Source organism: Nematolebias whitei, chromosome 11 (assembly GCF_014905685.2).
Source record: "Nematolebias whitei isolate Nwh7 chromosome 11, NemWhi1, whole genome shotgun sequence".
In the NCBI taxonomy this organism is placed as follows: domain Eukaryota; kingdom Metazoa; phylum Chordata; class Actinopteri; order Cyprinodontiformes; family Rivulidae; genus Nematolebias; species Nematolebias whitei.
In genome coordinates, this window is record NC_056508.1 from 36,733,965 (window position 1) to 36,747,553 (window position 13,589).

Consider the following 13,589-nt stretch of genomic DNA (forward strand, 5'->3'; position numbering starts at 1 on the left):
TATTTAAGTCTTTTTGATTTGACGCCAGCTCAGATGGAAACACTGGGCCAGAGGAGTCCTCTGTGCCAGAAGCTTGACGCTGACTTGATTTTCCCCAGATGGATCGGGACACAAAGTTTCTATTTGTCCTGCGTCAGATTTCAAATTAACATTCCTGAAGGAGCTTTTGCAGCTCATCCACGCTGATGCTGTGGACTGATGGGAAACAGGGGAGGCAGACAGGACTACCCACATCCTCCAGGTCGACCTCACATCTGGGACCAGGCAGTGATGAAGACCCTCTGAAACCCTCTGCCTGGCCCACTCCTCTTGTCATTAGCTTAATTTGTCTCAGTTCAGGCCCGCGAGCACAGTCAGGCAAGACCTTGTTATTAGTGGATGCTTGCAGAGCTTCTCGACAGCCGCTGAACAGTAATTAAAAATTATAAACCTTTTAGAAAGTTAAATAATCTGAAGTTAAAGTGATACTTCAGATATTTTGAAGTGGGGTTCTTTGAAAAGGTTATGAACATTTAATATCTTACCTGTTGTAGATATGTGGGAACAAGACCTCAACTGGAGAAACAGAGTTTAATTTAATATTATCACCATTATTTATATAGAATTCTATCAGTATTTGTGGCCTGGGCCCATTTCTACTGGAATAATCATATGTACAACTGTCAACAGTATAAGAGTTTATAAATTATTATATTTTATTTGGTTTTGTCCTCACTGGGACGAATTATTATCCTGTCAGTCCTGTCAGACTTAAGTGTTTGTTTTCCACAAAGCTGAGGCTCTTCAAAGAACTATCTGCAACAGGTAAGATAGTGTTTGTTCATAACTTTCCCACAGAACTTCACTTCAGAAAATCTGAACCATCATTTTTTACAGTGTAATTTGCTCAGACGTTTGAGAAATTAATATGTATTTAGATTCAATTCCCTTCTTCTGTTTTTAATTATGTTTCATTTCTTCATTTATCATAATTTTGTCAGGGTAAAAGATTGCAAGAAATTAAAAAAAAATAAAATAAAATCATGTCCAAAATATGTTTTTTTTTTCCAGAGCCATGACATATTATTGTCCTGACTCTATAATATTGTGCTTACTTTTACATATTTATATCTTTTTGGTTAATGTTCAGTTTGAAAAATCTCAATCTGGCCACGAAATCCTAGATGACCCATAGATATGTTGTTAATTACCTGTTGCTTATCTTGGGAAACATACCGAGCTCAGAGACATTCCCTGATTTATTGACGTGTCCTTTATTGTTGTCCTGGGAGTCCCAGCGGTCCGAGTGTGGGAACCCCAGCCCGGCCTGAGCCACATGGCTTTGTTATGCTAATGAGGCAGTATAAAATGAGAAGCAGCTCCTCCAGAGACATCAGAGCTGACAGAGGCAGACATGCCCCCCTGTCCAAACGGCTTCTCCTCTGTGCACCACATAAGGATGGCAGAGAAAGACACCATCAAAGTGGGTGTAAAGATGTTTTTAAGACTTCTGTTATGTGTGATCTGTTATTTGTCTTACCCCTATGGCTTCTTTTCCACAGTTAAGAAAACCCATTGTGGAGAAAATGCGCAGGGATCGCATCAACAGCTGCATCGAGCAGCTCAAAGTCATCCTGGAGAAGGAGTTTCACAAGCAGGAGCCCAACTCCAAGCTGGAGAAAGCCGACATCCTGGAGATGACGGTGAGCTTCCTGAGGCAGCAGCTGCAGTCGGGCCTCTGTCACAGCTACTCTCGCTGCTGGAGGGACTCGGTGCATTTCCTGTCTGCACGCTCCAGCTCTGAGGTTGGTCCTCTGCAGCAGCAGGACCAGACTCTCCATCAGGCTCAGACAACCAGCAGCTCCTCCACCATCAGGACCACCACACAGCAGGACAGAAGTCCTGTCTGGAGGCCTTGGTAGAGACATGAACTTTGTGGGACCTGAAGGGACAGGTTAACTCCCTCACTGTGTAGGAATATATTTCCAGCCTGCTCTTTTAGTGTGGGTGTCCTTATTGTCTCATCACATTGATGGACACATAAAAGTGATGCGCTCAGCTTTGACTGATTGTTTTTGTTGTTGTTTTGTTTCTATTTCTGTTTAAAGCTGGAGATTCATCTTGAGTGATATAGTTTTGTCAGTTTATGTGATTGTTTACTCCAGTGGAGTTTATTTTGAAAGACACGTGTCTGTCATGCTGTAATTTACTAAAAAAACAATGTTGAGATTTTTTTCCTTCTCAATTTTTTATTTTTAATCAGTGCCAAATCTTATTATACAAATCTTTTCTTTGTGTTTCTGTGGAAATCAGTGAATGTGCTTTTTTTTAAAAAACTTTATATGTGGAAACTGATGATCGTCTTGTCGGTTTTAACTCTTTAAAGTCATTTTAAAAATGTTTGACAATTAACAAAAAATGACAAATAATATTAATTAAAAAAAACTCTGAGTTAACATTGTGAGGCTATAATTTAAATTTTCTTGATCTTAGAAATAAATAAATAAAATGCCACAACAATACACAATTTAAATATCACGTTATGTTAAAAATATGAAAAATATAAAAACGGGCTGTAAAATACACAGCAGCTCAGAGTACTTACATTTATATACTGTTTTATATTATACTTTTATATATTCTATTATATTATACATTCCGTGTGTTTATTGGTCTGTTTTTTTAGCAAAATATCTCATGAACTCCTGGACAGATTTAATGAAACTCAGAAAGAAACCATTGGATGTGCATGTCGACAACTGATTAGCTTTTGGAGTCAACATGATTCAAGATGGCCGCCACAGTTCAGTGACTTAAACAATAAAAAAAGGTTTTATCTCAGGCCGTCTTGCAGACCATCCATCCATCCATCCATTTTCTTTACCCGCTTCTTCCATTTTGGGTCACGGGGGTCGCTGGTGCCCATGTCCAGCAATCACTGTGCGAGGGGCGGGGTACACCCTGGACGGGTCGCAAGTCCATCACAGGGCCGTCTTGCAGACATTTAGTTAAAATTTGAGGCATTAGTAGCTGAGACTCAAAACTTCATTCTTTCTCATAAGAGAATTTCAGTTAAAAACTCTAGACGGCTCAGTTGGTAGAGCTGCTGCCTCTCAGCAAGAAGGTTGCTGGTTCAAATCTCGGCCCAGGACCTTTCTGCGTGGAGTTTGCACATTTTTTCCATGCATGTGTGGGTTTTCTCTGTGTACTCCAGTTTCCTCCCACATACCAAAAACATGCATGTTAGGTTGATTGGTAACTTGTCTCTAGGTGTGAGTGAGAGAGTGAATGGTTGTTTGTCTCGTTTGTCTCTATGTGTCCCTGAGATGGACTAGAGACACCTACATATAACTTTAAGCTGAAAGATTCAAAATAAATAATTTAGCGAGTGTCTAAGTTAATCATTTTTCTGCAGCCTTAAACCCTAAACTGTCTGGTTTCTAAAAACTAGAGTTGATTTTGTTTTAAATGTCTGTAAGTATCTTAAAACACCACCGAAACTTTTATTCCCCTTCAAACCTGCGGACACGTCAGCATAAGTCACAAAAAAGTCCAAACACTGGAAATCAGAACACTGACCACCTCCAGACATTGTACAGATGTTTTTTCTTCTTATTGCTGAAATAAAAATACAAGCTCTAAACTTCAACTAGCTGCACACGCTAATGTTTAAGCACCAACATTTTGTCATATTAAATAATCTAAGCAGAAACAAGTTTCTATTGTTCCCTGCATTTGTTTTTACACATTTTGCATGAGCTTGGATTTTATTCCTGATTAAGTCACCTTGCAATGAAGCACTTTGTGTAGTTATATTGTTTTATTTGGCTAACTATACATTACATACAAAATAAAAACACATTTACTTTAGCTGTATGTAGAGGAGAACAACACGCAACACAAACACATTTTTAATAATCTCACTGTGAGGTAATATATGTGCAAATACATTTCCAACACAGTCAAGAAATTAAAAAAAAAATCCCCTCAGATTAGGGATTCCACAAGAGTGCATCATGTTGGACACTTAACCTAACATGGTTCTCTGAGCCTCATGTAGCACCTGGTCCTGCTGCTGGAGACCCCTCAAACAGGGAGCAGGGACCCCCAGTTTAAGAGACTGCAAACCAAAAAAGTGATTCCATGACAGAAACAGCTTCACGTTCTTTCCCTGAAACTTCTGCAGGATGACTGTGAGCTGCTTTTGATCATTTCTTTTTGCACATTTCCTCTAGGACAGGTTGTCTATAAAGAGATCTGGAAGATAAAACAGTAAAATCTCCTGACATTTAAGCAACGAACACTCCTACACAAGCTGAAATAATTGTTAAAGGATCCCCTCTGGTGCCATCTCGTGATTTCCATCAGGTGGCTTCTTCAGGATGTCCTCTCTAATGTCCCTGGAGGAAATCTGCTGCTCATTTTATATTGTAGTAATATCACATTAAAGCCACAAGGCTCAGGTGGGCTGAGGCTAGAATCAGATCAGAGGTGAAGCATCTCCGGGTGGCAAGCAGAGATTAAACCGTTCTCATTAAAACCTGCAGAATGAGAGCGACGAGCCATTTGTCTCTTATCAGGAGCTGCTGCTTATCTCACGCTTCACTCTGCAGTCGCTCAGGGGAAAACAAGCTGAAGCTCCGGATAGTCCTCCAGGGAGTAATAAAACAGCTGGCTTCCAGAGGAAAGCTATTAATAAAATCATTATAGATCTGAAAAGTGTAATAACCCTCCACTGTCCGTGGCTACAACACTTTAATTAAAGCTAATTCAGGCTGAGCAACACTAAACTTCTTTAGATTTCTGTTAAATAAACAAAATATTTGACTCTACTGGTGTAATTTGTAACGGGTTTTAGGCAAATTAATGAGACTCCAAAACTAAAAGCTGATTTCTGAGGTTGCAAAATAACAAACAGAAAAAAAAGTATCTTTTTAGATTAGTTACCTGCAGGAAAACCTTGGATCTAAGATGGTTTCTGTGGAAATTTGCTGCAAAAAAGTCAGAGTCTTAAGATGTCTGCATTCAACACATTGAAGATGTTTCTAAATGAATTGTGAAAGCAGAAACCCAGAGCTCCTTGCTTTCTTTTCCTTTGTGCTGCCTCCAATAAAACTGCTGATTGTTCAGCCGTGGCACACTTCGATTGTTGACCGAGGGTGCATGGCTGCGAGCGGACAGACTGACTGTGGGAAAGCCAAGCTCGGACTCTACTCACACATCTACTGGTCAATAGTCCTGACCTCCCAGATACAAAGGGCCTTTTCATCTCTCCTTTCTAGCAACACACACACACACACACACACACACACACACACAGGTTCAGACCAATTATGTGTCTATTTGCGACCTTACGTCACGCTGCAGTTCTTAAACGTTTCAGTCACCAGCTGCCACTTGTCACCACAGTATATAACATGAATTGTTCATAACAAGCTTAAAAAAAAACTTTATAAGCAACAATTTGTCCTTTACAAATAATTATAAACCTGAAATGACAGAAATGTTTTGGGGCAGCTGTGGCTGAGTGGTTAGAGCAGCCATCCTCCAATGGGAGAACTGGGGGTTCAATTCCATCACATGCTGAAGTGTCCCTGGGCAAGACACTGAACCCTTCATTGCCTCCGGTGTATGTCCCATCGGTGTTTGAATGTGATAATAAAGCGCTGATTCATTTCTACTGATTCAAATTAGCTTTGTAGAGATCTACTAGAGTTCTGTAGGAATGGGTAAATGAGGGCACAGATTGTAGTGTAAAGAGTTTTGAGTATCTTGATAAGATAGAAATGTGCTATATAAGTGCAGTCCATTTACCATTTTGTTAATTATAATAAATAAATACTATCCTCATCTTGATTTTATAGATTTTGGGGAGATTGTAAATATGTTAGAGCTGCACGAGTGGATTTTTGTGAAGCACTGACCTGATGATTCTGAGTTTCAAATTGGCAAATCCCATATAAACTAAATAAAAAAGAAATAAAAATTGATTGGTCGGGTAATCCCTACTCATTATTCATAACTTTGTAATTAAAGCAAACAAAGTTTCAAACAACAAACACATCATTCTTCCCTGTAGGAAGCTAACTCATTTTCTTTTCTCTTATTTTATAAATATTTTCTGTCCCTTATTATTATTATAATGTTTTAAATGTAAACAATTTTATAATTAATGCCTAAAACTTAAAAAAACATATCATTCATTCTGTCACAGGTAAAACAGATTACAGGATCAGGAATCACATAACACCAAAATCATTCACGCCAACATCAAATCAACATTTTTCGGTCAGATGTGATGAAAAGTTAAATCAAACCACTCTCGTATGAGAACGCCTCTCACTCAGTCACTCTCTGTTCATGGTGTACATTTGAATGCAGTTCTGGAAATGAGCAGTGGTGTTCATTTGAGGCCTCAGGACAATAATGTACATTTTGGGCAGGAAGTACCCGGCGAGGAAGGCCAGAACGCTGAAGAGCGTGGCGAACACCTGCGCGGCCATGGTGAACGTTTCCCTGTTGATGAGGTAGAGGGTGAAGAAGCTGATCCAGGAGATCATGTACACCAAGAGGCTGAACGTCACACACTTGGCTTCGTTGTAGTTAGCCGGCAAGTCTTTACCCATGTAACTGAAAGAAAAGCAGAGGACACTGAGCAGAGAGACGTATGCAAGTTCAGCGCCCGAGCCCACGGAGAGGGTTTTGCTGCACTCTAACACTATCTTGTCAGGGTAGAAGTGAAGATCCTGGGAAGGCCGCGGCGTGTCCAAGGACACACGGACCACAGAAATGAGCAGGATGGTGGCCGACACCAGAAAGATGGTGATCTCAGGACCACTCTTTTTTATCCACCTCTCATAAGCTGGCGGCAGCTTGGATGAAAACTTGAAAATGCAAACCACCTGAAGGGCGCGCACGGCAATGCAGGCCAGGCACACGGAGAAGCTGATGGTGAAAAGAGGCTGCTTGAGGATGCAGGCCAGCGGAGTGGGCCGGCCGAAGTGGCACAAAGTGCTCAAGGCAGCGACTGTCAGGGCTGCCAGCATCAGGAGGCAGGTGCGGCCTCCGGCTGACTTGGCCACCGGTGTGTTCAGGTTGAGCAGAAGGATGACGGCGGTGCTGGAGGTCAGGAGAAGGCAGGAGCCCAGAAAGAAGAGCAGGGCAGTGGAGAGGGGGTTGTCCCAGTCCAGCAGCAGCACGGTCCTGTTCAGACACTCGTCACTGGTTGGGGGGGCCCACTGCTCCGGGAGACACGGCTGGCATTCTGTTGGTTCTAAACAAAACAAACAGAAATGAGAGTCTCTTGTAGAAAAACAGAAATATTCTGAGTTAAATGGTTCATATCTGCCCAATATTTAGTAAAACAGAAGCATTTGTAGTATTCATTAATATGTAGAAGAAAAAAATTTCTCTCCAGTGATAAGTTTGAGGAAATGAGGAAACAGAGTGTGGGTATTCTGGACTGCCTGCTGGTCATCTTCACACACAACCGTAGGGTTAGGCTGTAATTCTAGGGTCAGATGAGGAAGTAGTAACTAAGGAGGACAAATAAACTTCCCTCTAAAACTTGCCATGATAATTGCTGATTGATGTTTTTTTCTTTTATATAAAAATTGGATATTTTAATCTTATGCCCTAATTGCTGATTATCTATGCTGCTGTATTCATTAATATCCATCTGCTCACCACAGACCATAGTAGTGTTTAGCATATATCTTAGACATTTTAACGTACCGTTTGGTGTTCGTTTAGCGTATTTCTTAGTGTATATCTTAGATCCTTATGTATTGATTCTTTTTATACTTTATATTTTTGCGATTTTTGGGTGTAACTGGGACCCTGAGTACACAATTTTGTTCCACTTCATGTACCACATGTGATGTAAATTACAATAAACTTGAACTTGAACTTGAACTAATGAACGTGTGAGAAGGTTGAGTCAGGTCCTCTGGACGGGTTCTTCTTTGTTGAAACGTTTCATCTTTTATCTAAAAGTCTTCTGAAACAGTCTTCTGGATAAATTAGATTTATCTGCCTGGATTATTGAGCAAGCATCAGGACATAATTAATGTGCATTTTCAAAAAACATTTGAAAAATTAGTTCTATGTTTGTTAGAATATTTAACGTTAATGAAAGCTGAGATATATTTTCCTGATAAATGTATATAATTACTCTCAACAACCTATTAAAACTATTCTTATTGTGTCATGTGGTCTAGAATGCGATAAAGATTCTTTAAATGATAAACTGGACTAAAAACATAAAGATTTTGGCTAAAATTTAGAGCAAAATGCATTTTTAAAAGGTTAAAAAAGAAGATAAATTTATAAAAATTTATCTTTTTTTGGAATTATGCCACCTGCTAAAAGTCATTAAATCATATTTATTACAAGTGGTTTAAAACTTCAATCATGCAAGTTATTTATTGGACTCTTAAAATTTGTGCTAACTTTAAAGTGTCCAATAAACACATTGTGTCTAAAAATACATTTAATTTATATCTTGAACATTTTTTTCTCCATTTGTTTAAAACTCTTGCTTTAGCTATGTTCTGCTTACAAATTTGCAGAAAAGCTAAAGATAAAAAAAAAAAAGATATTAAATCTATCTTCTGATCTGAATGACTGATTTTTGGTTTTAATTTTTGCAGTCTTCCAGCACCTTCAGCCCTTCCTGCCATCTAATTTTTCCCCATTGTTTTTCTACACAAACATGTCTGTTCCACACTGGTGCTGATATCCACAATTCTCATTTTAAAATTGAGATAACAGACGAGATTTTCAGTTAAATAATCTGCCCAAATCTCTCTTTCTCAGGCAAACATCACATCTGAATTATACGGATTGCTTTCTGTTTTTGTTTGAATATTTCTAAAGTTTCCTCTTTATGCCATCATCGTTTACCACTTTTATTGAGGAATGTGGCAGAAGGACAGGGCTGGCAGTCGAAGCAGCATGCATGTTGCCCCGTCAGCAGCTTCTTGTAGCCTTCTGGGCACGGTGGAGAGCAGAAGGACTCGGGCACCTCCCTCTGGACAGAGTTACAATAAATGACTTTGTAAGGATTGATTTTTTTCTGTCAGCAATAAAGGGTGATATTCTGTTGGTCTCACTGATGAGTTCTCTTTGCCGTGCCACTCAATCAGCTCAGGATCCACCGTGAGGGTGATGGGGTCTGGTGTGAAGGTGCCCACCACTCGGAGAGACCACTCCGTCCCCCTCCAAATCCAAGACACAATATCATATCCTGTAGGAGGGTCGCCGTTCACGTCAAAGTACACAGAGGAGTTGTAGAGAGAAAATCGAACCTGACTGAGCAAGGGCAGAAGCTGACATGGAGCGGAAGAAAGAAAAAGACAAAAGGAAGGAAATGAATAACAGGGGGGCGGCTCACCCAAACCAAAAGATTTAACAGCATTTCAGGAGTTTTTATGCTGTGGTCATAAAAAAGCTGTTTGAAAAAAATCCTGTGGTGTGTGACTTAGGGAGTCAACTTCTGATTTATGCATATTTGAATTCCTTGTTTTAACTTTAAATATCTAATTGAGAACAGCACGGTCAGTACTCTACTCAGTGATTCTTCTTCTTTCTCTTAAAGCCATGTTTATAAATAACATCAGCATTCTTTGAAGAAATGTACATCGCATTATATGCAAACATCTTGTGCATTTAAACTTTTAGCATTTATGGTATGTGATGGGATAACTCTCAGTTACTACAACACAGAGTTTTATCTTAACTTGTGCAAAACTGAACAAGTTACATCTATTTTATGTTGACTAAAGTCAATTAATTGTGGCAGCAATCTTCAAAAGATGTTGAGAACTTCTCGATTGTCTGGGAATTTCATTGATATTCATCAGTTGTTTATAAAATATTTTGCTAATAAGTTATGTATTTAAGAGTGTGAGCAGAAATCGATCCCTACTAAAACACCATTTTACCTCGTATGGATGCACACTTCTCTTGTTGCACCCTCCAGCATCGCAGCCAAGTGTTTCATGCAGAGCATGAGCCAGAGCATACACTGCCTTATAAACATTGAAGGAGGAGGTGGTGTCGTATTCATCCATGGTGAAGTTATTTAAGGCCAAGCTGTATAAGTCTGTGCTCTGCAGACAGTTGCTGCCACTGCTGATGGAAACACTGGAGTTGTTGATGTGTTGCGCTGAAGCATCGACAGCCTTTCTTTCAAAATCCTTAAACCCAGGAATGGCTGCAGCCTTGACTGCCACTCCGATCACAGTGCCGATGGTTTGAATACCAGGAATCTGAGATATGAGAGTCGACGGTGACCAATCCTCTGTCCCAATCCACACCTTATCTGTGATGTTTCTCTCCAGAACAAATGGGAGGAAGTCGTGGAATTTTGTCTTGCTGGAAAACACAACAATAGTGTTCACTTTTGTTTTCAGTATGTTATCCACCATGTTCCTCATGGTCTTAACTGTGTCCTCAGTGGCTGTAGGGATGATTCCCTGGTAGGGGATGCAGATGCCATGATGTGGCGCTTGCTCCGACAGGCTCTGCATGCCCTGCAGGCCATAATCATTGTCACTGCCCAAGAGGGCAATCCACATCCAGTTGAACTGAACCAGGAGCTGGATCATGGCTGCCACCTGGTTCTTGTCACTGGGAATGGTGCGAAAGAACGCTGGATAGAGGAGCTTGTTGCTCAGCATTTCATTTGATGCCTCATAAGAAATCTACAGAGGATTCAAACAATAAGTTTGGGTTCAGTTGTAAAGAATAATGATGATGTCAAATACAGGATAGAAGTTTTATTGTTTTACACACAAAACCAACTTTATGAATGAACATAAAAATAAGGAGGGAAAGATCCATTCAAATCTAGCTTATTTAATTTTTTCAAAATATATTAACCATCATTATGTTCTCTCATGCCAACATTTGCCTGTTCAAGTCAACCCATCATGTGCTGCGTTTATTTTATTTTATTTATTCGTGTGTGAACTCTTGCCTGTGGAATCAGATATGCCCCCAGTAAAGCAGCAGGGGTAAAAGTCTTGCTGCTGCTGTCCGGCCCGATCACACCCACTGCTTTTTGAATGCTGCTGGAGTTTAGTTGCTGCTGTTCCAGTAGGTCCAGTGTGGCCAAGACGCTGGCCGGGTCAGTACAGATGTCATACATCTGGTAGCCCAGCTTCACTCCCGGTAAAAGAGGCTGTGGACCTGTGTCGTTGTTGATTTCTTCCACAGCAAATCTCATGGCTTGCATCAAATGAAACGCATGTTTGTTGGATCTGCCTCTGGAAAAAAGCACCATAACTGTTTTAACTGTTTGACTTAAAAAGTAGACTTCCACAGACGTGCACTTACTGATCACATGGACCCAAAGCAGGCCGGTCGTTAGTCAGAACCTCAGTGTAGTGAAGAGGAAACAGTCCGGCAAAGGAGTAGTCACCCTGCAGCTGCGTGCCCTCTCCCTGAGAGGTATAATCTAGTTCCCCAGCAGCTGGTTGCAGCATCAGCCAGCAGAGGAAGAGAAACACAGAACCAAGCATGCTCAGACCTTAAAGATCAGTGTGGGCTTAAAGAATGGAGCAGACTTTTTATAAGAGTTTCATCTGACAGGTTGAAGGTTTTGCATCTTCCAGGGGAAGGCTGATTCAAAGAAGCTTCTTTGCATATTGAGTTTGTTTGTGTGAATGTTTCCCCCTCATGCAAATAAGCTGCATAAATGTTAAAAGCTGCAAAATAATTAATATCTTGACAAATGATTCACATGCTTAAATAAAGAGCTTGTGGCTCATTACTGTCATTTGGGTTTTATTGGAAACAAAATGTATATTTCAATTTACAGAAAATATCAGTTTATTATGAAAATAGAGACTGAGGATTTAAAATAAAAATGTTTTGCTTCCTGTAGATGAAAAACTTAAAATTTTAGAATATTTTATTTGCTTCTTTGCCAGATTCTGATACTCCTCAGATTTTTTTACATTTTCTTTTTACTCTATAGAAATGGTTCATTCCTAGGCAGAAGTCACATTTAAGCATCACATCTTAACAATAAGAACATGCATGGGTTTAATAATAATAAAAAAAAGTAAATTGTAAATATTAGATTTGGAGACATATGACATGAGAAACACCAGATTATATATTTTTTTAACCTAAAATATTTCAGTTAATTAAGGGAAAAAAACTCAGTATCTTAATTGAGGGAATTTTTATCAGAAAAGACTAAAATCTTATTAGAAACATTAGGCTTTATTTAAACATTTTTATAATATTGACTTTTATGGTGACATTTCAAGTTTTACATACAAACATGCTCACAATACATTTATGAGATAAAAAATAATACACAAAAATATAAGCAGAAAATTGAAATTCCTAATATTTTATTTCACTTTAAATCTGTAAAATGAAATAAAACATTCTAATGCATGCAGACTTTGTAAGTTTTATGTGTTTGTTAGTGACTCAATTTAGTTAAAAACTCCCCTGTGTGATGAAAATATATGCTTTTAACACCAACTGTTCAATAAATATATACATTTTCATTTGCATGCTGGTTCTTATTTATCAGACCTTTTTGTCCTACTTTGCTGCTGTCTTTTATGTCTGCTGTCAGTGTTGTTGATTTAAATATATAGTTTTCTGTTTTTAATTTCAGGCATCGAAGCAACAGTTGAAAAATAGCTCATTAGTTAAAACTGGCAAAATCAATGTTAACTAATTTTCTTTGCTGTGTGAAAATACATTGATATATTTAGGAAAACAATTAATAGAAAAAGTAAATAAAATACATAATTTTGTTTTAAAATAAGTAGTAAAACGTGATACCATTGAGAATAAAATTGTGCAAATGTGCATAAATGTTGTACAAAGTATAAGATCCATATCAAAGCTGTTTAAAGTGATTCATTTTATTAGTTTACCGCGCTGTAAGAACTGACAACCCTTTCCAGTTGCGTTTATTAAACACTTTTCAATAAAATTTCAATATGAAGACATTTTGCATGGGTGAGTCTTTGTTTACCTTTTGGTTGATATTTGAGCATCAAAATAAAAACACACCTTTTGCCCAGACGTACAATTTGCCTGATAATTACCAGCATCCGCTTTCCAAACCCATTGTTTTGACTGGAATAGTGTGCATTTTGTCAGCCACAATATCATGGAAGCAAATGACCATGAAAATGAGTTTGTTTGTATAAAGACATAAATTGAGGTCACAGGAAACAGCTGAAGGATATTTTACAGAAGAAAACAATAAAATGGAGCAACTATCTTGAATTATTTCTTCCTTAAATCTGAATAAAACTCATCATGTCAAAAACACACTGATTATTTCAAAAGAAATACAAAAAATGTTTAGTTTGACTGTCTTCTTTTAGTCCTTCTTCTGTATACAACTATAAATATTGCAGTTTCACTTATTTTTTATTTATTTTCATATTTATTATAAGTCAGTATGTAAATCTCACAACCAAAAAGCATTAACTGAATAATCAATGCTACACAGCACATGTTTTAGTTCATCAATGTAAAATGCTGACTATTATATACTATCTGTTTAAAGAAATTTTCATATTTACACACTTTTAGTAATGTCACAGAAATTGTTGCAGTTAGATGGA

At 38.5% G+C, this 13,589-nt stretch overlaps 2 protein-coding genes across 2 annotated transcripts; one reads left to right on the top strand and one right to left on the bottom strand.

Annotated features, from left to right (window-relative positions):
• Positions 1-1,393: 1,393 nt before the first annotated feature.
• her12 (hairy-related 12) lies at positions 1,394-1,901 on the top strand. Its single transcript, XM_037684296.1, has 2 exons — positions 1,394-1,468; positions 1,542-1,901. Exons 1-2 carry the CDS (start codon positions 1,394-1,396, stop codon positions 1,899-1,901), a joined length of 435 nt encoding a protein of 144 aa, XP_037540224.1.
• Positions 1,902-6,326: 4,425 nt separating this feature from the next.
• Positions 6,327-11,504, bottom strand: LOC119417090 (taste receptor type 1 member 1). Its single transcript, XM_037684297.1, has 6 exons — positions 11,320-11,504; positions 10,961-11,249; positions 9,924-10,685; positions 9,093-9,308; positions 8,884-9,004; positions 6,327-7,252 (listed from the first exon to the last, which is right to left on the bottom strand). The coding sequence occupies exons 1-6, from the start codon at positions 11,502-11,504 to the stop codon at positions 6,327-6,329; spliced, it is 2,499 nt and encodes an 832-aa protein (XP_037540225.1).
• Between the last annotated feature and the right edge of the window lie 2,085 nt (positions 11,505-13,589).